Source organism: Myotis lucifugus, unplaced genomic scaffold, assembly GCF_000147115.1.
Source record: "Myotis lucifugus unplaced genomic scaffold, Myoluc2.0 scaffold_197, whole genome shotgun sequence".
NCBI classification, from domain to species: domain Eukaryota; kingdom Metazoa; phylum Chordata; class Mammalia; order Chiroptera; family Vespertilionidae; genus Myotis; species Myotis lucifugus.
This window is the reverse complement of record NW_005871245.1, coordinates 513,641-538,928: the sequence shown is the minus strand read 5'-3', so window position 1 is coordinate 538,928 and position 25,288 is coordinate 513,641. Positions and strand designations below refer to the sequence as shown.

Genomic DNA, 25,288 nt, shown 5'->3' with positions numbered 1-25,288 from the left:
ATTGATTTCAGAGAAGAAGGGAGAGGGAGAGAGAGATAGAAACATCAATGATGAGAGAGAATCATTGGCCAGCTGCTTCCTGGACACCCCACACTGGAGATCGAGCCCATAACCCAGGCATGTGCCCTGACTGGGAATTGAACCGTGACCTCCTGGTTCATAGGTCGATGCTCAACCACTGAGCCATGATGGCCAGGCGACATATATCGCTTTAAACAATGGTGGTACTAATTTATACTGCTACCAGTATCTCACCTTAGTGCACACATATTAGTTCATGAATATGGGCTGGGCAGTTTGACCCATCTTACGTAATTCTCGCAACTTGCTCTTCAAAAAGTAGGTGTTATCTCCTTTTTTTTTTTTCCAGTCGAGGAACACACGTCCAAAGAGTTGAGTCACTTGCCTGAAGCTACAGAACTATGATGGGGTAGATGTAGGATTTGGAGTTGGGAGCACCCAACCCCACTCCCGAGTCCCTTCCACCGGAAACAGCTGAATGGCTCGGGGTTATTGTATCCTCATTAGCATTATTAAAATAAACACACTTGGACTAATTTAACAGATGTTAACCGTTAGCCTCGTTGTTTTAATGTGCATTTTGACCCTTGATCTCCGAGTGGCCTGTAGCCCTGTGGAATTTAGAGGGATGGGGCTTTGAGGGCCCCATGTTCTGTTTTGCCAACGTGTGCTGGCAGCTGAAGAGTGTGTCTGGGTGCCAGATGGTTTTTGGAAACACAGAGAGACTCATGAATTCACACCCCTCAATCAACATATCAGTCTCTAGTCAACAAACTATTTGAGCCTCTGGATCTGCCCAGATTTGGTCAGGGTGGGGGGTGAAGAGAAAAGTGAGCTTTCTTTTCAAAGACCCCTCAGTCTAGCGAGGTAGGGGCGGGGGGGGGGGGCTAACACAGCTGGTGGAGAATGAGATGCCCCAGTGGGAGGGTGGACGGTTCATCCTCCCAGTTAGAGGTTGCTATTTTGTGCCTTGCAAAGCGGTCTTAAAGAACCTGAGCAGGTCGCCAGTGCTTAAAAATCTGGAGGTTTCACATACAAATCTAAATTTCTGGCTTCTCTTTAAAAAAAAATGAGGATCTGGCAACCCTGAGCCTGTGGTCCTGCCTGGCAACATCGCCTGGAGCTGGGCGGCAGCTGCCCTTTTTGGATGGGATGCTTATTGCCCCGTTTGTCATGGTCCCGGCCCAGTCTGTGTCACCCGTTGACACTGAGCGTCCCATGCCCTTCTCTGAATCTGCAGGAGGGCAAAGGCAGCAGGGAGGATGGAAAGGAATGTGGGGCAGGTGCTCCCGGGGGTAGGGATGGTGTGAGTAGAGCTGCAGGGACCGAGACCTGCTCTCATTAGTATCAATAAGGCAGCGGTGCGTTGGCTCCCATAGCCCCCTTGGGACAGTACACATGGGACAGCCAGGACCAGAGCCAGAAAGTCAGGGAATACAGCTACGACCTCTGAACAAGAGAGCAGAGTGAGTATACACAGAGTCCGCCCCCGCCACCCCCGACACGTAAGAATGATGGGTTAAAACAAAGCCACATAGAAAAACATTAGGAAAATCTATGAGGGCCAGGAACGGGGAAGAAAATTTGAGTGCAGGACGTGGGCTCTCAGCCAGCAGCCCGCAGGTTGCAGCGAGCAGTGGGAGCCAGCCCTTCCATGTCCTTGACGGATGGGGATAGGGTCTGCCGTGCTTGTGGGGAGAAGGGAACCAGACTGTAAGAAGCCAAGGGGTGGGCCTTGCTCCTCGCAGGTGCTGAACTATCTCTTTGGAGGCCCGATCTAGGACTGCAGACATGCAGTTTGCCTGTGGCTCAAGGAAGAAAGGAGAGCGCCAGGTGGAAACAGAAAGTTGTATTGTGCTGTACTTGGGGCCAGGCTCTAACGCTGGACTACCCACTTGTCTGAGTAAAGAGCAACCTGGGGTGATGCTTCCCTTTGCTTCTTCTTTGTAAAGTGCATCCTGAGCACGTTACTCATGTAACAAATGATGACAGGGACACACTGAATCCTTGTAAAAGGCCAACCAGCAGTACCCTCACCTGTTCCTTAAGGTGTGTCCTGAGGTCCTCTAACTGCGGACACCTTGCAGGTACTCAGAGAACTTGAAGGTATTGAAACTACATTTCACAGAATCAGGGTGCAAGAGAGAAAAGGATCCTGACAAGTGATCCTGGCCTCTTTGCTCATTTTACAGGCGAGGAAATCGAGCCCAGAGATTTGCCTGAGGTCATATAGCTGGTTAATGCCGATGCAGGACGGGGCGCTGAGCCCCTGGGTTCCATCCTGGCTTCACTTCAGAAGCCTTAGTTGTTGCCTTTTATTTTTAAGATTTTAAAATAGATTTTTAGAGAGACAGGAAGGGAGAGGGAGAGAGAGAGAGAAAAACATTGATGTGCAAGCAGAACATCGATTGGCTGCCTCCTGTACAACCCCCATCAGGGATTGAACCCACAACCTGGCATGTGCCTGACAGGGAAGTGAACCAGCAACCCTTCGCTGCATGGGACAACACTCACCCAACTGAGCCATGCCAGCCAGGGCGAGACCTCAGTCCTTTAATTTATAAAATGAGGACAACTTTCGGGCCCCACAGAATCATCAAGAAGCTGTAACATGTTCCTTTCTCTTGTTTGGGTAGCTGTCTCTCCTGGTGTAATTTTTTTTTTTTGACAGTGAATTCCTAAAAGGGAGGCTGGGTAGTGGTTTAAGATAGTGGATTCTGGAGCCAGCCTGTCCTGGTGTAGATCTCAGCTTTACCCCTTACTGTCTACGTAACTGTGGAAGTCACTTAATCTCTCTGTGCCTCCATTTCCACGTCTTTAGGACAGGACTAATAATAGCACCTGCCTATTGGATTATAGTGAGGATTAAATGAAATAAAGCATTTTAAAGGCTCTCAAACAATGCCTGGCATATACAAAGCCCCCAGTAAATGTTAACTGCTGTTATTATTATTATCCTTACATAACATGATATTTCCCTTTTTGCTTTGGCAGCCAGGGAACTCACCACCCAATTTTAATCTTATATTTAGGATTCCCCCCTCCCCCCCAGGACTTAATGGCATGCATTTCTCTTTCCCTAACATTCTCTGGCATTATTTAACTGTTTGGCTCTCCTTTCCTTTATCATCCTGATTTCTAAATATTATTGTATCATATAGTTCAGAACAACTTTGGAATTAATCACCTAAGAAAAATACAGCAATAGGTTGATTCAGACTGGCCTGATGTGGTCCAGGAATTAGGAGGTGAACTGTGTTAATAAAACAAAAGTATAGCTAATAGTTTGTGGGGCCTGTTGTGTATCGGCTTTTGTTGCATGTACTTGGCATGCATTACCTTAAACTTCACAACCATTCTGTGAGGTAGGGCTTATTATTATCTCATTTTGAAGCTGAGGAGACTAAGGCTCATCGAGGTGGAGCGTCTCAGCCAGTGGTTGCAGCTGCAAGAGGCAGAGCCAGGATTCGGATGTGGCCCCACCTGACTCCAGAACACACACTCTTACTTCTAGGGGGTCCCTTGAGCTCTTGGGGACACAGGAGGGATGATTTCAGTCAGCTGACTAGATGTGTTCTCTCTGATTAATCTTCCTCTTCTCTCCCCCTTTCCTCTGCCTTCTCTGTTTTCCGGGTGTTCCAGAGCCCATGAGGGCCCCCAAAGGCCTGGCTTCCGCTGAGATCCAGGCCCGCCAGCTGACCCTGCAGTGGGAACCACTGGGCTACAATGTGACGCGGTGCCACACCTACACCGTGTCCCTGTGCTATCACTACATCCTGGGCAGCAGCCACAACCAGACGGTGCGGGAGTGTGTGAAGATGGAGCGGGGTGTCAGCCGCTACACCATCAAGAACCTGCTGCCCTACCGGAATGTTCACGTGCGCCTCGTGCTCACTAACCCCGAGGGGCGCAAAGAAGGCAAGGAAGTCACCTTCCAGACGGACGAGGACGGTAAGATCCCCAGCCCTGATTCCCGGGCCCTCCGTGCCTCCTACAGACACCCCCTGTCTGAGACTGAAATGCATATAGGAAATTTTTTTGCTTAGGATTAAACCAACTCTATAACAACAAAGTCTTGAGAGCTAATATTTATTCTCTGGAAGCCTTTGGGTTAATTAGTATAATTTCTTCCTTAAATGTTTGGAAGAATTCAGCAGTGAAGCCATTGGAGCTTTCTTTGTGGCAGTGTTTTTACATAACAGTTTTTTTTTTGTTTTGTTTTGTTTTTTGTTAATCCTCACCCGAGGATATTTTTCCATTGATTTTTTAGAGAGAGTGGAAGGGAGGGGAAGAGACAGACAGAAACATGGGTGTGAGAGAGACACATTGATTGGTTGCTTCCTGCACCAGCCCCAACCAGGGCAGGGGATTGAGCCTGCAACTGAGGTACGTGCTCTTGACCAGAATCGAGCCTCGGACCCTTCAGTCCATGGGCAGACGCTCTATCCACTGAGCCATACTGGCCAGGGCAACAGTTTTAATTTTAAAAATAGATTTTGGGATATTCAGATTTTTTTAAATATTAGTTTTGGTGTACTGTGTTTTAAGGTATTTGTTCATTTTACATTTTATCTAAATTGTCAAATTTCTTGTTATAAGTTGATTATAATATTCTCTTATTACATTTATTTAATGTCCATAGGGTCTATGTGATATCCCCCTTTTTGTTCCTGGTATTGGTAATCCGTGTCTTCCCTCTTAGGAGGTGAACTGTGTTATTAAAACAAACTCATACCTAATATTTTGTAGGGCCTGTTTCCTATTAGCTGTTGTCTCACATACTGTGCACACATTATCTTACATTTCACAACCATCCTAGGAGGAGGGTCTATTATTATTTCATGCTCAGAGAGGTGAATCGACTCAGCCAGTGTTTCTAGCAAATGTAGAGAAGGAAAAACTGAACTTTTTTTTCCTTCCCACCTTAGTTTCATTGGCTGGGGCCCTATAAATTGGACTGAGAAAAGACAGACTAACAAGGGAAAACGAGTTTATTACCATGTGCCTTGCACATGCATGTGGGAGTGAGTGCTCAGTGATGAGTAATTCAAAGGGGTGGTTAGAACTTGGGCTTATATGGCATCTTAACAAAAGAACAATGAATTTTTAGAGAAGTGACAAGACAAAGGAAAAGGACCTTTTTAGGACCAGCAAATTATGCGAAGGCAAAAATATGGGGGAACTAGATAAGGGCTAGTTAGTAAAGTTTGTGTAGATTCTTCTAGTCTAGAGTTGTCTCAATGATTAACTTCGTTCCTTCTGGGTAGAGAGGGGAGGGGGGCACCTTTACAAATTTATGTCCTTCTTTTAGGCAAATAGGGGAGGGCAGGGAACTTTTCTTGTATAGTCCTTACTTAACATCATTGATAAGTTCTTGGAAACCGTGACTTTAAGTGAAACAACCTATAACACAACCAATTTTACCAGAGGCTTAATTGATATAAACAAAGTTTAAGTTTCTATGGCGTATTTCTGGTTAATGACCCCAAACACTTCTAATATTAAACATTCAAATAAATGTAAGCTATACATACGTTTTAAAATGATGATTAAAAACAAGTAAGATAATTGTTTTTCAACCCACTTATTCCAGTTCAGGCTCAAGGGAGCTGGAACTCAGGGCCCACGGCAGGACCCCACTTTGGACAGGACGCCCTTCCATCTCAGGGCACATCACATGCACTCACTGGGACCATTGAGACAGCACTCACCTCACACACACAGCTTGGGGACATGGGGAGACACTGGAATACCCAGAGAAAACCCACATGGACATGGGGAGAACAAACTTCACAAAGACAGTGGCCCCGGCCAGAAATCGATCATTTTTTTCTGATCAGCATTATAACGAATGATGTTGAATGAAAGGACTTTATTCAAGGACCTGCTGTATCTGTTTTTCCTCACTTCCCCTCTCAATTCAGCTCCAAATAATCCTTATGCCAAAGTGGCATATTTTGAGGTGACATACTCAGCTACCCTGAACAAATAACCTCAAGTTCAACATCAGATTACTCTGTTCTTAAAATCTTTTGACCTCTGCCCTTCTCCCCCCAAGGTATATTGTTGTGGTTTCACCCCATTCTACCAGGCCTCACTTGGACTGCTCGGCCTTCTTCCTTCTTTCTCTGCCCCTCTCCTTTCCCTCCCTCCAGTAACTGATTGTTATTTAACATTTTATGCTTTTCATGTAAGTATTACTATAATACTTATAGTAAGTAGGCTTCTATCAAGTGGTCAGCTCAGTGAATTCTCACAGACGGCACACATCAGGATAACCCACACCCAGACCAAGAGATAGCATCACCGGTTCCTGGGAGCCCCTACCACTCACAACCTCCCAATAGTAACCATCATCCTGACCTGTAATGCCATAGATTAAATTCTGCTTGGTTCTGAATTTCCTATCAGTGGAAGCATACAGTGTGTATTCTTTTTATACACTGTAAAAAGACTAGCTTCTTTCTCTCAATGTTTGGCTTGAGAGATTCAGCCATGATGCGTGTACAGTTCTATAGAACTTATTCTCATTGCTAAATAGACCATTATGTGAAGATACCACCTTTATTTATCCTGTTTACTCTTGTTGGGCATTTCAGTTGTGTCCAGTGTTCAGCTATTTTAAATTGTGCTGTAAAGAAAAATCCTTGTAGATTTTTTTTGGAGTAGATTTACACATTTCTGATGGGTATGTCCATCATAGGTGGCTAGATCCAGTTTCCCCAAGTGGTTGCATCAGTACATACTCCCACTAGCAGTTGTGTGAAAATTCCCGTTGCTCTGCATCCTCACCAACACTTGGAATTGTCTTTTGCCTTGTATCATTTTGGCGGGTGGGGGGTGGTGTTGCCTTGGCAACTGCGCATTTTCACACAGAGCACTTTGGCTTTCATTGATTGTTGCCTTGGTTTCTGCTTTCCCCTACCCTAGGAGCTCAGCTTCCCCATAGTGGTTTATTAAGGTGTTTTTCCAAACACAGACCATCTTCTTCCTAGAAGAAATTCCTGTGACTGCTGTTAAGATGATACATGTGAACAAGAGCAGACAAAACCAAACCAAACCATGCCCAAAAGGGTTTATGCTGAAATGTTAACAGTATTATTCTTTGGGTAATGGAATTGTAGGTGCCATTAATTTTCTTCGTGCTCATTTTGATTTTCTACATTGAACATATTGTTTGTGTAATTAGCAATTTTTAGACAGGAATATATCTCTATCCATAATTCCGCCACTAATGCAGTTGTTTTCATTTCCCTGGCAAATGTTTATATTTTCTGAAAACCACTTAACTGGGTCCAAATAGGACCATTCAAACATTCTTCTCAGCTGAATGCAACCTGCACAGTAATGAAAACGCCAGCTGCCCTTTCTGAGTACTCAGGAGTAGGTTGGACCGTAGGAAATTGCTGTAAGTATATCGCATCACGGAGTTTTGGTGAGAGAGGAGTTATCATCACTCCATTTCACTGATGAGGAAACAGGGCTCAGGGAGGTCGGGTAATGCGAGCGTACCAGTTAGGAAATGGCAAGGCTGGAATTTGAATCCAGGTACCTGGCTACGCAGCCAGCTTCCCCCTGCCCATGCCGCCTTTCCCTCGCAGTGCCTGGTGGGATTGCGGCCGAGTCCCTGACCTTCACTCCACTGGAGGACATGATCTTCCTCAAGTGGGAGGAGCCGCAGGAACCCAATGGCCGCATCACTCAGTATGAGGTGGGTTTGGACCCCATGATAGTGGGGGCCCCTGGTGGAAGGCGGGCACGCAGCTTGGAGAGGGAGGTGGAGGGTGGGGGAACAGAAGTGATCATTGAGGTTCCTTCAGCTATGATCAGAGTCTGTGGGTTACAGGGACACGGGACAGGAAGGCAGGAGAGAGAGGTGGAGGTGCCCAGCGGCCTGGGTTAAGGGGCAGGCACAGTCCCACTGAGCGTCTCCCTTGGCCCAGCCTTATCCCGAGCTCACCTGAACCATGATGGGTGGGAGGCTACGGGGCCAAGGATGCCCTCCCTATTCCTGTGTCTGCCTACCTGCCCATCCTGCCCCAGATCAGTTACCAGAGCATCGAGTCATCAGACCCGGTGGTGAACGTGCCAGGCCCACGACGTACCATCTCCAAGCTCCGCAATGAAACCTACCACGTCTTCTCCAACCTGCACCCAGGCACCACCTACCTCTTCTCCGTGCGAGCCCGCACGGGCAAAGGCTTCGGTCAGGCGGCACTGACGGAGATCACCACCAACATCTCAGGTAAGCTCCGGACCCTGGCCTGGCCCCTGTGGAGGAGACTCAGAATTCTGGGGTTCCGTGGGCACTGGTGGGGTGTGGGGGACCTCCTGGGGGTGGTTATAGTGGGCTCCTGCTGAGAGAAAGGAACCATTTAGGGTTTGAAGTCGGGGAGAATTAAGTCAGAGGGCTCAGGAGACTGTGGTTAGTGGAATGAGAGGGCTGAGGTCAGGGGTCAGGGAAGCTCAAGTGAGAGAGAACAAGGAGCCTAAGGCTGAAGGGGAAGAGATCTAGGGACAGGGGTCCAGGAAGGTGGTGCTTACGCTCCTGTCCCCTTCCCCAGCTCCCAGCTTTGATTATGCTGACATGCCGTCGCCCCTGGGGGAGTCGGAGAACACCATCACCGTGCTGCTGAGGCCTGCCCAGGGCCGCGGTGCGCCCATCAGGTGGGAGAGCCCGGATGGAGGGGCGGGAGGTCAGGGCTATAGGAAAGAGGCCCCTGCTCTGACCCAGAGCCCCCACGCAGGCCAGCTCACCCTTGTCCTCCCTCAGTCTCCCACTCCGAGTTCAGCGCGTCCGGAAGAGGATGGTCTGTGATCATGGGCAGGCAGAATGCCTGTAGCCACGCCCCTCTGAGGCCATGGGTGTCTGGTGGTGATTGTCATGAGCTCTCTGGACAGTGTCCAGCCTGGAGAGGTGACTGTCCAGGCTTCTCCGGAGGCCTTCCCTCAGACACCTTGGAGAAGTGAACTCTGGGGCCTTTTTTCTTCTCAGCTTATTTCCTGGACGGTTCTTCCCAGGGAGACACAGGGATGGGCTTTCTAGAAGGCTGGGCCGCCAGCTGGATAGCACCATCTCTCTGGAGTGGCCGAGAACTTGGCTTCTCCATTTCCTTCTCCCCAGAAGAAGCTGGGCTGCTGGTCCCATGGTGGCTGCCTTTGCTGGGGAGAAGGTGCTGGCAACAAGTAGGTGTGTGAGAGAAAGACATGTGATGTGTGTAGGCGATGCATCGTTGTGGGTGTGGGAGTGTGTGTGTAGGTGAGAGCATGAGGGTGTTTGTGGGGTTATGTGCACATACTCACTGCCAGCCAGACACCATGCTAGGGACTTTACCTGCACGGACGTATATCCTCATGGCATCCTGTGGAGGAGTACGAGTTCCCTTATTTTATGCATCAGGAGACAGGCTCAGAGCCTAAAGAACTTGCCCCCAAGGCCGCACAGCTGGTGAGAGATAAAGCTGGGGTTCTCTCCCAGGTCTGCCTGCAAAGCCAGTACCTCTCCTTGAAGTCACAGAGCCTCCCCGCCCCTCTGGTCCATCCCCTCCTTCCACAAAGGTCTGTGCACTGGGAGAGGGTGACAGCTTGTATTCGGGCAGGGGCGGGGCATGGCAAGCCCTGTCAAGAAGGTAGTGAGCTGCTCAGGTACCCGTGACACCCACTTTTTCACTCTACCCTCCACTCTTTTCTCCTGCTTTGCCTCCCCCTTATTTGCCTGTCAGAGGTGGATTCCCAGACCTTCAGGGGAGACCCAGAAAAGTGTCAGGGCATCTGAGGGGCGTTTTGCCTTTTACAGGAGTCTCAGGGCCCTGATGGAGGAATTGGGAAGCCTTCTCCTTTCCTTGTCCGTGGAGGGTTCCTGTGAGCCTGCCTGCTCAGCATCCCTCTGGGTTGACGATGAAGAGGCTGGGCAGAGTGGGGGAGGGGGATAGAGAAGGGAGAGGTACGACGGCTGTGCAACCTTGGGTAGGTCCCTTCACCTCTCTGAGCTCCCTTTCCTGATCTGCATAATGGCTAATGCTGATTATCATCATCTCCTGGTGGGACTCAGGGCCAGGCGAGGCCTGAATTCAGCCTGGCAATTGGAGGCAGAGAGGGGCCTGGGCTGGTATTTGCAACGCACTAGTGACAGGGAATGACCCTGTGTGGCCCAAATCCCAGGATGTTGGGGTGATCCCCCCACAACTTGAAAGCTCAAAAGAAACAGCTGGAGAGCAAGGCAAAGGCATTTCTACTTCCCAGAGCGCAGGCTGTCAGTGTGGGGTGTCACACGCCAAGACGTGATCAAGGCTGTGACTGGAAATATTTAAATTTGTCAGTATGTATTCATTTAGTTACTCTTGGCTTTGTTCCACAGAGGATTTGGAGGAGCTCACAGCAAAAGGCCATTCAGTAAAGTGATACAAATAAAAAGAAATACACAAGTCGGGACCAGGAGACACAGATCAGAGGGAATACAGACCAGGGAACATTATCAGCCATTAGGACCGTGAGACGTCCGGCTCAGAGCTATAAACTCGGGCGGCCTCTGGTTGGGAGGGTATTTGGGGTGTAGGGTTAGTGTGCCCTTGTTTGCTTGCTCAGTGACAGTCTCCCCAACAGGAAGTCACTTCCAGGAAGACTAGATCCCCAGGTGCCTAGCACAGGGTCCATTGTCTGAGCTCAGTAAACATCTTCTGAATGAATGAATGAATGAATGAATGAAGGCTCTGGTTTAAGAGGCTCAGAAGGGAGCCCATGGTGATGACTGTGGAGCCTGAGGTTATGGTTCTGGCTCTGGAGGACTCTTTGAGGAGTCTGGGTGGGGCTTGAGGGCTTGGCTCACCTGAGCAGGGTCCTCATTCAGCCTCAATCACAGCAATAACAGCTGATAGGCATTGGCTGCTTGCTAAACGTGCCTCCTTCCTCACACCTTCCTCCTGGAACAGGCCTGTGATAACTCCCCTTCTACAGAGGATGGAACTGAGGCGGGGCGGGGGTTAAATGACTTGCCCAGCAAGCAAGAGGCAGAGCCGAGATTAGCCCCAAGCGGGGGCCGGACCCCAAAGCCCATGCCGTCAGCCCCAGATAGCTCCCCCTGACCTGGCCCGCTCTCCCCTCCCTCCAGTGTGTACCAGGTGATCGTGCAGGAGGAGCGGCCGCGGAGGCTGCGGCGGGAGCCAGGCGGCCAGGACTGCTTCCCGGTGCCGCTGACCTTCGACGCCGCGCTGGCCCGCGGCCTGGTGCACTACTTCGGGGCTGAACTGGCGGCCAGCAGTCTGCCCGAGGCCATGCCCTTCACCGTGGGCGACAACCAGACCTATCGCGGCTTCTGGAACCCACCGCTTGAGCCCAGGAAAGCTTACCTCATCTACTTCCAGGCAACAAGCCACCTGAAGGGGGTGAGCGACAGGCCGGGGCTGTTGGGGGGCAGACTGTTGGGGGATGCTTAGGAGCAGGTGGCCACGGAGGCCAGAGACCCCTCCAGGCCCCGCCCCTTCTGATTCCCGCCCCCTCTATCGGCCCCTGCCCTCCTATAGCCCCTTCCTCGCTCCCCGAACTCCGCCCCTCGCCTGAGCCCCGCCCTCCCTCGGAGCCCCGGACCTCCCCAAACCCCTCCTTCTCCTGGAGCCCCGCCCTCCGCATAAGCCCCGCCCACCCTTCGGATCCCAGGCTCTGCAACTCCAGCACTTCCCTCTTCCCGAGCCCCCCCCCCTCCACTCCTTTTTATCCAAGCCCCCAGTCTAGTCCCTGTCCCCTCCCTGAGGCCCTGGTCCTCAATCTGGGGCTCCTCTCTCCCCAGAGGGGTCCTTCTCAGGTTCCTGCTTTCACCAGACCTCGAGGCCTAGAACCCGACTCCTCTTTGAAGCCCCGCTCTTCTCCAGGCCCCTCCCTCCCCATCTCTCCTTCCCAGGCCGGCCCCTTCTAACCAGATCCCTGGACCCAGGCCCTGCCCTGGTCCCAATGCCTTTCTTAAGGCCTTGCCCGATTTGCAGGCCTCTCCCCTCCCAGTTCCCCCAGGCCCTCCTGCCGGTGGGGTGTCTTTAGTTACAGTCCACACCAGGCAAGCCCTGACCAGGCCCAGGACATGTGTCCGAGGTTTCCTCCTGGGGAGGGTCAGGCCTGGGCTTCCGAGGTGCTGAGACCCCCATCTGTGCCTCCAGGAGACCCGGCTGAATTGCATCCGCATCGCCAGGAAAGGTAAGTCCTGCCGGGTGGGCGGGTTTCTCACTTGCTGGGCTTTGAGAGCTGGACCCCAAGCACCAGGGCTGGGGGAGCAGAGGGGGGTGGTCCAGGCCCTCTGGGGTCAGGAAACGTTTTCCTTCTTGGCCCAAGGGCAGCAGGGATAACCCCCTCCCTCCCCTCGCTCCTCATGGTCACAGAAGGGGCTTTAGTAAGGGCTTGGAACAGGCCTGTGGACGGGCAGCCATTATGGTTGGGCCATGGGAGTGATGGATGCTGGGTACTAGCTCTGGGTTCTTATTTGCCCCCTTTCCTGTGGGGGGGACAGGGCGGACCCTCCTGTGTAGGGACTGTCTCTGCTCCCAAACAGGAAGTGTGGCTGGTTCCCCATCCTGAGATGCCCTAATCACACCCTAGGTACATAGTTATCTCCTATCACCTCCCAGGAGGGCCAGAAGGTGGGTCTGAAGGTCCCAGGCATTCCCTGTAGGTTGGGGGGCCTGGAGAAGGCAGAGAGGAGAGGGGAGCTATTCCTGATAGGGGAACAGTGCAGGTAAATCCTCTGACACAGGGATGCAGAAGGTGTGAGGGGCGGTGAGGAGACACGTTGAGGAGGGGCAGTTGTCTCTGTGCATGTGTGTTTGTGCAGCCCGGTGCCTTCCTTGTGGCTCAGACCGAGGGGTAGGTGGTCCCTGTCTTCCCCTCTGATCCTTTGTCCTGCTTTGCTCTCCCCAGCTGCCTGCAAGGAAAGCAAGCGGCCCCTGGAGGTGTCCCAGAGATCAGAGGAGATGGGGCTCATCTTGGGCATCTGTGCGGGGGGACTTGCCGTCCTCATCCTCCTCTTGGGGGCCATCATTATCATCATCCGCAAGGGGTGAGTGAGGCTGTGCCCTGGCCCATCCGTGGCTCCTTCCCTGGTGGACATAGAGGAGGCATGGCTAGGGCTGGAGCTGGCAGGGCAGCCGCCTGGCGGGTGTGTGGAGGGCTGCCAGCCTAGGCATCAGGCCTGTGGATGGACCCAAGCCGGGTGGTGGGAAGCCAGAGACTCCGCAAATGGAGCTGCCCCTAAGCAGCTTGGCTGGAGCCTGGGTCTGGCTGGTGCCAGGTGCCACTATCCAGGAAAGCAGTGCCTGCTGCCAAGGAGCTGTGCTGGGCCCGCCTGTGCCCGCTGGGCTGTTCAAGTGCAGAAAGTGTGGAGATGACATAATTTTGAATCCCCGGCCCCCTGCAGACCTCCTGCCGACTTGTGACTTGTCTGCCCTGACTACAGGGTTGTGGTGTTGACCTTGAGGAGTGGGGGGGGTGGGGAGGTGGGGTGGGAGGGGTGTGTGTGCGTGTGTGTGCTCATTCCCCTTCAAAACAAGGACCCTGAGCCTCCCTCTCCTTGGGCTCAGCTTGCCCTGGACCCTGTTATATTGATCCCCTAGAAGTCCTCTTGGGCCCATGACTCAGAAGACCTCCCTATGGCCCCTACCATTCCCTAGGCCTCAGAGGTCCAGCCTCGTATTTGTGAGGGCTGTGTGTCTAGTGCATTTGGCAGTGGGCAGCATGAATCCCAGCACATCTTAGAAGAGTTCTGGAGTTTCATAACCCAGGATTTGGGATTCTAAGAATCTCAGAATTTAGAATTGTAGAAGCTCAGAGCCCAGAAAGTGAGATGCGAGGCAGTTCAAGGACATCCAGTCTAGTGGGTTTTAAATCTTTTTAAAACAACAGAAAGTGTCTTCAGAACATCAAATAAACTTCCCCTGGGAGCCCAGTACGTGGAGCCGCTGAAGCTGAGTCTCTCTATGGAGCCCAATGGGGGCTTCTGAGACTGCTCCCCTCCTACCTCACCCCCACAGGTAGCCCCAGGACACTGTTCTGCATGCATCTTAATTGAGGAATGGAGATGCTCAGGCCCAGAGGGGTCATGAACCTGCCCAAGGTCATCCAGGGAACCAGAGTCAGAGCCCACTCCACCGGCTCTCCACCTGGGCTCTGGCTCCTGCAGCCCCAGCTGCTGCCAGGCTGGGCGCACATGGATGAGTTGGCGCTGGGTCTCTGGGCTGCCAGGAGCAGATAAGCGGGATCCAGGATGATGAGGGAGAATTGGCCAGGGCCCCCTTGCCGGAGGCCAGGCACCAGCCTGGAGAGATTCTTCCAGGGAGTCTGGGGTAGGACATGCCAGCAGTGGGGTTGTGGTGTTGGGGTGGGGGGTGGTCTGCCCAGGGCATTAGGCTAGATTTTCCCCTGGCCTGCTTTCCACATAGCTTCGAGATACGAAATATTTTTAAAGCACCATTTGTTTAGTAGTTACTCTGTGCCAGGAGCATCTCAAATATCACATTAGTTATTGAGGACCTACTGTGTGCCAGGCACTGTCTGGCTCGGGATACGTGAGAGAACATTTCCTTCTTGGATCCTGACTTATGAAGAGGGTCTTACTCCCTTTTCATGATGAGGAAATTGTAATTGAGTGACTTGCCCATGTCACTTGACTGGTAAGTGGCAGGGTCTGATTTGGGCACAGGCCTGACTACAAAGCCTGAGCACCCCTCATGGGCAGGGATATGAAGGGTCTCACCACACTGGGCGCAGTTGATGCAGTAAGTGGCAAGTCCCTGTGCTTCTCCCCAGCAGGGGACTTGGGAGTTCACTCTGGGGGGGCTGGGAAGTGGGACAGATGGAGAGAGGTGTAAGGAGGGGTCAGATATTAGGGGGTTGCATGTGATATTTGAGGCCCTAAAACATCTACCCTCAAGGAGAGGATGGGCAAAGTGGGGGATGTCACCCATCCCTGCGGAGAAAGCATTGGGTCCAGGAGACAATGAGCCAGAGGTGCTGCCAGGCCTCACTAGGAAAACCTCAGTTTATGCAGCTGCTACCCCATAAACCCTTCAGGCAACCCCAGAAGCCGCCAGCATCCTCCTTTCCTCTAAAAGCCATTCAGTCCCATTCTACAGCATGTTACTACCCCCGCCTCTCTCCCTCCCACCATTCTACCTGGCCTTCAGGGCGCATTGTGCTCCTCAGGGGTCCTCCAGTCTGTACTGTGGGGTGTCAAGTGTCAGAGCAATTTTGGCAGGGATGGGGTATTCAGATCATCTTGGGGTACAAATGTAATGGACAGATTAGGACTTTGCTGTGGGAGGGCAGATACTCAGTCACCGCCCTGTGCACTCTTGTTGGAAGAAGGTCGCTGGGGGTGGGGGATTATGGGAGACAGTCAGGGCCAGCTGGGAAGAGGTGTCAGATGCTCCATCCGGTCCTGCCTGCATTGACAGTGAAACTGGCGGAATCTGCCCTGGGACTCCAGAGCTGGGGCGGCCAGGAGGCCTGGCCTACCCCAGACCCCACACTCCAGACCCTAGAGTTCAGGTTGGGTCAGATCCCCTTGCTCTGCCTCTAGAGCCCCTTCCCCTTTCCTTTGCAGCACTTTCTTTCCCTTGCACTTTTCGTTTATTTACTTGCATTGCTTTACTTGATGTTCATCTTCCCTGCCGATTGAGTGCTCTGTGAGGACAGAGAAAGTTCTGGAAAGTTCTTGGCTGTGCATCCCCCAGAGAAGAGCCAAACCCATGTTTCCTGCTGCTTAAACCTCACAACAGCCCCGGGGGTGGAAGGGTGGGGGTGGGGGTATTATTACCATGACTTGTTTAGAGGAGGAATGAAAACTCATAGAGGTGCAGATGTTTTAGTTTCCCTTATTTATGGATTTCTCATTCAATGAATTATTTATCCAGGGGTTATAATGTGCTGGACACTGTCCTGGGCCCCCGTGATCCAGCTGTGGGCAGGATCCTCTTGTGCTTTGTAGTTAGTGGGGAGCCTTGCATTAAATTAGAAGAAGCACAAATGGATAATTACGAATTGTGAAATGAGCAGGGTGCCTGGGTTGGGAGCAGAGAGAGGGATTGTGGGGGAGTGGTCAGGGAAGGTCCTTTCAAAGTAATGACCTTTTAGGGAGACTAGAAGAATGCTAAGCTACCACCCCCTCCTTCAGGGCCTCTGTCACCAGCCACAGGGCCCTGGACCCTCCCCTCTGTTGCTAGGATGGATGAAACATGCCGGGTGAACTGGAGCCAAGCTCCGAACCTTGCTGGCCCTCAGTCTCCCGCCCTCCTCTCTCCTTCCCTTCCCCTAATCTGCAGGATTTCCTTGTGAAAGGCCATTCGTTGGGGTTTCTGCTGATGGGGTGATGTGGGGGCAGGTGAATGGAGGCCCCTGGGTGTGGCCTCAGGAGGGAGCTAGTTCTGGGGCAGGGCCCTGACCCTGCTCTGGACTCCACTAGAGACCCCCAGAGAGTCTTGGGAAGACCATGGCTGTCTGAGACTGAGCCTCCCCGTCTGCCTCCTCTCTGTGCTCTGTGGTCATGTCAGGGCTCTTCACCCAAGCTGTGCTTTGGGTGCCCATGAAGGGCGGCCTCACTCCTTTAATGGACCCCACACCCAGGGGCAGTCCGGGTGGGTGAGGGGTCCCCAAGGTTTGCCCCTGATCCCTCTCCACCCTGCCCCAGCCACTGTTTCCCTCCGAGACACAGGTGTAAGCAAAGGACTGTCACCTCAGGGCAGAGAGGCCTGCAGGTGTGAGGGGGATTGGGACTGAGGGTGGGAGACTGTCTGCAGAGGTGAGTATAGTTACCTTGAGTGTGTGAGTGGGGGATGTCATGTGTGTGAGTGTACACATATGTGTGTGTATTGGTGAATATGTGTCTGTGTATCTATCTCAGTGTGTGTGTTTAAATATGTGTGTCTGTGCATGTGAGTCCATGTCTGCATTTGTGAGTGCATGTAGTATCTGTGTTTCTCTGTGTGTATCCATCTGAGTGTGTGCACGTATGCATATTTCCCTCTGTGTATGCGTGTGTGAATGACTGAGAGCTCTGCTTCCCCCAGGCGCTTTCCCCAGCCCCTTCCCACTCGAGTAGCAGGCCCAGGGAAGGTTTTGGAAGGGACTTGGGTGCTGGTCCTAAATAATGGAGCCTGTCCAGCCCCCTCCCCAGTCTGGAAAGCACCCAGCTCCTCCCTGCTGGCTGGGCGCTGCCCTGGGCCCAGCCTTGTGGGCGGACCTTGGGCCCAACTGTGCTTTTCTCTTTGCACGCTGCCAGGAGAGACCACTATGCGTACTCCTACTACCCGTAAGTAGCTCCATGGGCCTGGGCCCTGGGCCCTCCGTGGGAGCCCCTGCCCCATCCCCTCCAGCTGGACTTGGGCTCCCACACCCTCTCCATGGCCACCTCTGTCTCTGAGCTTCCCTCCTCTGTCTGACTCTCCTCTCTGTGTTGACCTCCTCACGTGGAGGTCACATGCACTGGCTTTGTAGTCAGAGTCTCAGGTTCAGACCTGGCTCTGCTGGGTCACCCCAGCTAGTCACTTACCCCCTGAGCCTCCGTGACCTTTCACCCCTGAGGCAGCCCCTTGTGTTCCTGAGCCATTCCTGCTGTTCAGACCACGTCTGTGTCAGGAAGGTCCTCACACAGGCCGCTCTGGGTCCACAGCATGTGGAGGGCAGGCCGGTGCCCACACTGGCAGCTCTGCACACGCTGCAAACAGCACTCAGGTCACCAGGGGCCCCTTCTTTGCTGGGTGGCCCCAGGCTCCTCAGACCCACCATTTCCTAGGAGCTTCCTCTGGGTTCAGTTCTTTACACAGAATCCTCACACCAACCCTGAGGAGTAGGAAGTAGGATCCCATTTTACTGATGAGCAAACTGAGGCTGATAGAGGTTAAGGGGCCTGTCAGAGGTCACAGAGCTGGGGTTACCACCCAGGCCCCTGTCTGACGCCACAGCCTTCTGATGATGCTCTGTCATCTGCTTCTGTCTTACCTGATTCTGCAAGCCTTCTAGAACACTCCCCCACTCTTGTTTGTTGTCCCTCCTTGCAGAGCAGGCTCAGATGGTCCTGGGCCAGCCCAGAGGATGGTGGTCTCTCACCTCCTCCCCCCTGGACCCTCTACTTGCATCGACATCACCCAATGTCACACTGGCTTTTCCAGCAGCCACACCCCCATCAACTCTCGCAGCCTCCCGCTCAACTTTCACAGGAACTGCTGACAAGGCAGCTCTCCCTCCCTCTACCTGTGCACTTAATTTTTAACCTAAATGCAGAACTTTTCCGAGTGTCCAAATTACATTCCATCTGCTTAGTCCCACCCTGAGATCAGCAGGAGGCCTGCCGTGTTCGATGTTCCTCCGGGGTTCTGTCCCCTGTGGACCTGGTTGGTTGGTATTGGTATCCAAGCAGGCCAGGAGGGCAGGCACAGACCCTTTGGTTCACACTGGAGACCCCTCCTAGGACAGTGTCCACTCATGACAGAGCCTCATTGGGCACCATTGTTCAGCCAGGTTGACTGGCTGTCCTCTGTCTTCCCTGTGGTTTGCTGGTGTCTTCCTGTCCCTCCCTCTCTATGTCCCCTTTCCCCATCTTTCTTTCCTTGTCATTGTTCCTTTACTTTCTCTCTGTTTCCCCCTCTCCCTCCTCCTCCTCTGTATCTTAATTCTCCTGCCCTCTCTCTTTTCCTCTTCACCTCTTTCCTTCCCTTCTTCCTCCTCCTTTTCCTCTTAGGATGATGGTCAAGGTCACAGCCACAGAGGTTTCTCCTCACCTGCCCCCAAATTGGTCTTTGGCTGTGCCCTGGACCACAGTGAGGGCGATACCCAGAGCCTGTGGGTGGGGCTGGGAGTAGGAGGCCTGGCCCACTGAGCCGTCTCTGGTCCAGGCTGAGAAGGCTGTGCCTAACTCAGTCACAGCAGCATTGGTCCCCAGCGTGTACACAGAGCCATCTTAGCACAAGAAGGGGTCTTGGCAGAAGAGGCATCCAGAGGTCCTCCTGTCCTTCCTCTGCCCTGGGAGCTCTTGAACCAGGACAGGCTGATTGGAATTTGTCCTGCTGGGATGACCCCTCATTGGCCTCTTTATCTCCACAGTAATCAGTGTCCCCAAGCCTTCATTACCTGAAAGTCCGTTCTTAATGCTACCCCGCATCCTGCATGCTGTAGGGCCGAGCAAATGAATAGTTCTCTTGTCGAGCCTCCCCTATGATTGGGCCTCCACTCTTGTTCAGTCTCAAGTGGGTCCCAGGTCATTTCCCCATTGCCTGTTGCTTGGCCCCTTGTTCATGGAATTGTGTCCCCTGCCTCCCCACCCTCCCTCCCACTCTCCTCCCACTTCCCTGAGTCACACACTGCCTTCCTCATCTGGCTGGAGGCCTGGACCGGGTGGGGCACTTGCCCAGGGCCCTCTCCGGAAGCTCTGCCCTCTGGGAGGGGCGGGGCCTCTTGCCTTCCCCGGGAACATGGACCCTGTGTGGGTCTCTTTACAAGTCTCGGTGGCCGGTGGTGGGCCCATCCTGGGAGTTCGGGGGTAAGAGCAGCCGGTTGGAGTCCATTCTGGGCCCAGGGGAGGACTCCTGAGCTTGGGCTGAGCGCTAGTCAGATCCTCTGCCAGGAAGGTCGGGCTGAGCGCTAGTCAGATCTCTGCCAGGAAGGAGGGGTATGGTCTCCCGGGCAGGTGTCTGGTGAGGGCAGGGGAAGGCGGATGGAGATGGGCGTGCTGGGCTGGTGTGGGGACAGCCGTCTTCCTAGTTTGGGGCGGGGTGACTGTCTGCTGCGTCACCCAAATGGGCCCAGAGTGATTTTTCCTCCCATTTCCTGAGGCCTTGGGGCAGGTTCCCACTGCTGCTCTGTCCCTTGCTCTCAGCAAAGGTCCCCAGGAGAGGGTCCCTGCTCGGTCCTTTTTTGGGGGGGAAGCAGCAGCTCTCCGAGTCTGTTGAGTGAAGGATGGAGGCAGAGTCCCCTCAGCATCCAGAGATGCTTCTAGAATGGCTCCTGGCTTCAAGGCCCGTGACTGCTGGGCTCCTCGTCCTCTTCTGGGCACAGGCCTGCCCAGCTCAGCACCCATGTCTCCCCTCAACCCCGCTCTGCAGGAAGCCGGTAAACATGACCAAGGCCACCGTCAACTACCGCCAGGAGAAGACGCACATGATGAGCGCTGTGGACCGGAGCTTCACGGACCAGAGCACCCTGCAGGAGGATGAGCGGCTGGGCCTCTCCTTCATGGACGCCCACGGCTACAGCCCCCGGGGTGAGTGCCCGGTTCCAGGCCCCTTCCTCGTGGCTCTGGGGCTCCTCACGTCAGATAAGTTCTGTAATATCCCCCACCAGACTTGAAGCATCTATTGTGCTCCTGCTGTGTACCAGCACTGGCCCTGGAAAAGCAGAGAAGGCACAGGCATGACCTTTGCACTGAAAGAGCTTTAGGAAAAATGGTCTTAGACACAGACTCATGGAGGAGGAATGCGAGAGCATGGGTTCATTGTGGGAAGTGCCTCAGGGACTCAGGAGTGAGTGAGTGATACTGTGTTGTGATCAGAGAGGATCAGAGCAGCCTCCTGGCTTATGGAGCACCTGCCGGGTGAGCAGCTGGAGACCAGTGGCGAAGAGGGATTACTCTGAAGTCAGATAGACCTGGGCTTGCATCTCAGATCCCAGAAGCTGTGTGATCTTGGGCAAGTTGCTTAACCTCTCTGGATGTCTGCTTTCTCCTATGCTCTGCTGGTAGGGCTGCTTGAAGACTAAATGAGATCATGTGTTTACATCATTAGTGCTGTACCTGGTAAGCAAGAAGAGTATAGAGAATCAGTTGTATGTGTTAGGGGCTTGTCATAACGCACTTTATCACACATCTCTTTATTCCGTTCCGTGCTGATTTGTACAAAAGAAAATATGTAATGTTTATGAAGATCCTAAAGTCATAATAATACGACAAACACCAGTGAACAGGTGCCCCTCCCCTATCCCATACCTCCCTCTTACATGTAACTATTCCCCTGAAATTGGTGTTTATAGCTTTCTTGCCATTTGGGGGGTAGTTTTCCTAGTGTGCAAGCATCCCCAGACAGAGCATTGTAGAATTTTTCTTGCTTTGGAGCTTTATAAAAATAAACTCACTCTATTTTTCAACTCCACATCATGTTTCTAACATTGACCCAGATGGAAGTTTCGCTATAGTTCATTTATTTTCTCTGATGTGTAGTTTCCCATTGTTTGAATCTACTGCAATTTATTTCCCTATTCTGCCATCCATGGACATTTGCTTTGTTCCCAGTTTCCTGTTATTACAAATGAGGCTGCTGTGAACATTCTGAGATGAATCTGCAGATGCACCTGCACAGGAGATGCTAGAACTGCTGGGTTATGGAGTGTGTGCTTGTTCCACTTGATAAGACAGCGCCAAATTGTTTTCCGAAGTGGCTCTGCCTGTGTTCGCTCCCAGCAGCAGTGCATGCGAGTTTCCTTTGCTTTACATCAAGATCAGAATTTGCCAGCCTTCTTCACTTTTGCCAAACTGGCTCTTATAAAATGGTAACTCTCTATAGGCTTAATTTGCATTTCTCTGATTACTAATGAGGTTGAAGATATTTTCACATCATTACTGGCCATTCAGGTTCCTTATTCCATGAAATGCCTGTTCATGTCTTTTACCTAATTTTCTGTTGGTTTTTCTGTTGCTTTCTTAGTGGTTTTTAAAAGTTCTTTATATATTTGGGATGATAATCATTTGTGACTTATGAATTGCAAATATCTTCTCTCAATTTGTGACTCATCTTCGAAGGTTATTTATAGTGTCTTGGATGAATAGCTTTTTATTTCAGTTTGTCAAGTTCATCCATCTTTTTAGAGTCCTACTTTTTGTAGATCTTAAAGATTTCTTCCTTATGTAGGGTCATAAAATATTTTTTATTATTTCTATAACTTTTTTTTGTTGTTGTTAATCCTCACTTGATATTTTTCCATTGAGTTTTAGAGAGAATGGAAGGGAGGGGGAGAGACAGAGAGATAGGAACATCGATGTGAGAGAGATACATGGATTGGTTGCCTCCCGCACGTGCCCCAGGGATTCAGGGATCGAGCCTGCAATAGAGCTATGTGCCCTTGACCAGAATCGAACCTGGGACCCTTTAGTCCATGGGCTGACACTCTATCCACTGAGCCAAACTGACCAAGGCTAAAACATTTAATAATTTGCATTTCACATTTAAAGCTTTATCTATTTGTGATTGATTTTTGTGCGTAATATGAATTAAGGATTTTATTTTATTTTTTTCCTATGGGGAAAACCAATTGTCCCAGCATCAGGTATTATAGTTCATACTTTCACTACTGATTTGCAATGTCACCCTTATCATATATCACGTTTCCATACATATGTGGATTGTTTTTTGGCTCCCTATTCTCTTTCATTGGCCAATTTAGTGATTCCTGTGCCAATACCACATTTTCTAACTTCTGTAATTATATTGATATCTGAAACATCAAGCCCTCCCAACTTTGTTCTTCATCAGGGATGTCTTGGCTATATTTGTGCTCATTATCTGTCTTATAAATTTTATAATTATCTTTTCAAGTTCTTTGGAAAACTTTGTTAGATGGATTTCTATTGAATATATAGATCAATTTTGGGGGAAACTGACATTAAATTGTCTTTCCATTTATGAATATGATATACTAGAGGCCCAGTGCACGAAATTCATGCACTCGGGGCGGGGGGGAGGGGTCCCTCAGCCCAGATTGCAAGAGGGCACAGGCCAGGCCGAGGGACCCCACTGGTGCACGATCGGGGCCGGGAAGGGATGCAGGAGAGTTGCCAGCAGGAGAGCTCCAGGGCGTGTCCGGCCCATCTCGCTCAGTCCTGATTGGCAGACCCTGGCAGCAAGCTAACCTACCAGTCTGCACCCTGGTGGTCAGTGCACATCATAGCGAGCAGTTGAGTGACCTTAGCATATCATTAGCATATTATGCTTTGATTGGTTGAATGGCCGATTGGATGATCAGACACTTAGCATATTAGGCTTTTATAGGATATCACCCCATTTATATAGGTCCTGAATGTCTTTCAACTATTCTCTCCATAAAATCTTACACATTTTTGTAAGGTATACCCCCAGGTCCCTTATATTTTTTATTTATATTGCAAATGATACATTTTTTGTGCATGTGTGGTAAAATATACATAACATGAAATTTACCATCTTAGCCATTTTTAAGTGTACAGTGCAGTGTATTAAATTCATTCATAATATTGTGCAACATTTCCGCCATCCATCTTCATAGCTCTCTTCACTTGTAGACTGAAATTCTGTGCTCCTTAAATAGTAACTCCTCCTTCCCCTCTCTTCCCAGCCTCTAGCAGCCACCATTCTACCCTCTGTGTCTATGATTTTGACTATTCTGTTATTTCATATAAATGTTTGTGTGTTTTTGTGACTGGCTTCTTTTCACTTAGCATAATGTCCTCAAGGTTTCTACATCTTGTAGCATCTTTCAAAATCTGCCCCCTCTTTTAAAGGCTGAATAATATTCCATTGTATATAGAAATCGCATTTTAAAAATCCATTTATCTGTCAATAGACACTTGGGTTGCTTCCATATTTGAACTATTGTGAATAATACTGTTATGAACATGGATGTCTGTGAGACCCTGCTTTCAGTTTGTGTTTTTTTGTTTTTTTTAATCTATACCCAGAAGTGGAATTGCTGGATCATAAAGTAATTTTATGTTTTTTTTTTTAAAAATTAAATCTTTATTGTTCAGATTATTACAGTTGTTCCTCTTTTTCCCCCCATAGCTCTCCTCCACCGGGTTCCCACCCCACCCTCTGCCCTTACCCCCCTCCCCCGTCCTCATCCATAGGTGTACGATTTTTGTCCAGTCTCTTCCCCCACCCCCCACACTCCTTTCCCCCCAAGAATAGTCAGTCCACTCCCTTTCTATGCCCCTGATTCTATTATATTCACCAGTTTATTCTGTTCATCAGATTATTTATTCACTTGATTTTTAGATTCACTTGTTGATAGATGTGTATTTGTTGTTCATAATTTTTATCTTTACCTTTTTCTTCTTCTTCCTCTTCTTTAAGAATACCTTTCAACATTTCATATAATACTGGTTTGGTGGTGATGAACTCCTTTAGCTTTTTCTTATCTGTGAAGCTCTTTATCTGACCTTCAATTCTGAATGATAGCTTTGCTGGATAAAGTAATCTTGGTTGTAGGTTCTTGCTATTCATCACTTTGAATATTTCTTGCCACTCCCTTCTGGCCTGCATAGTTTCTGTTGAGAAATCAGCTGATAGTCTTATGGGTACTCCCTTGTAGGTAACTGACTTTTTTTCTCTTGTTGCTTTTAAGATTCTCTCTTTGTCTTTTGCTCTCAGCATTTTAATTATGATGTGTCTTGGTGTGGTCCTCTTTGGATTCCTTTTGTTTGGGGTTCTCTGCGCTTCCTGGACTTGGAAGTCTATTTATTTCACCAGGCAGAGGAAGTTTTCTGTCATTATTTCTTCAAATAGGTTTTCAATATCTTGCTCTCTCTCTTCTTCTGGCACCCCCATAATTTGGATGTTGGTACGCTTGAAGTTGTCCCAGAGGTTCCTTACACTATCTTCATATTTTTGGATTCTTTTTTCTTTTTGTTTTTCCGGTTGGGTGTTTTTTGCTTCTTCGTATTTCAAATCTTTGACTTGATTCTTGCGATCCTCTAGTCTGCTGTTGGGAGTCTGTATAATATTCTTTATTTCAGTCAGTGTATGCTTAATTTCCAGCTGGTCCTTTTTCATAACCTCGAGGGTCTCACTAGATTTCTTGAGGGTCTCGCTAAGTTTATCGGTGGTTTCTAGAGAATTCTTGAAAAACCTTAAAAGTGTGGTTTTGAACTCTATATCCATTAGTTTGCTTTCCTCCATTTCTGTCATTTGTGACCTGTTTCTTTGTCTCCACATTTTGGTTGCTTCCCTGTGTTGATAGAGTGGCTTTCTGTGCTAGGTGTCCTATAGGGCCTAGTGGCTCAGCCTCCCCAATTACCTGAGGTGGACACTCTTGGTGCACCCCTTTGTGGGCTGCGTGCACAGTCTTGTTGTAGTTAAGCCTTGATTGTAGTAGGTATCACTGGGAGGAATTTACCTCCAGGCCAATTGGCTGTGAGAATCAGCTGTGTCTGCAGTGGGAGAACTTCTGTGCTGGAGACACCTTCTGGGGCAAGACTTGCTTCAGTGGGGCTTTGGTGCTCACTGAGTCTGCCCCCTGAGTGTGTCCCTTATGGATCTGAGGAGTTGTAATCAGGATG

The 25,288-nt window shown here is 50.6% G+C and overlaps 1 protein-coding gene across 1 annotated transcript in view; it reads left to right on the top strand.

Annotated features, from left to right (window-relative positions):
• The window catches only part of PTPRU (protein tyrosine phosphatase, receptor type U), an 80,979-nt gene that overhangs the window by 29,966 nt on the left and 25,725 nt on the right, over positions 1–25,288 (top strand). The window contains 8 exon segments of the mRNA XM_023761012.1: positions 3,605–3,972; positions 7,623–7,732; positions 8,065–8,266; positions 8,586–8,688; positions 11,129–11,402; positions 12,165–12,201; positions 12,919–13,057; positions 20,091–20,248. Of these exon segments, the coding sequence (XP_023616780.1) occupies positions 3,605–3,972; positions 7,623–7,732; positions 8,065–8,266; positions 8,586–8,688; positions 11,129–11,402; positions 12,165–12,201; positions 12,919–13,057; positions 20,091–20,248 (1,391 nt within the window).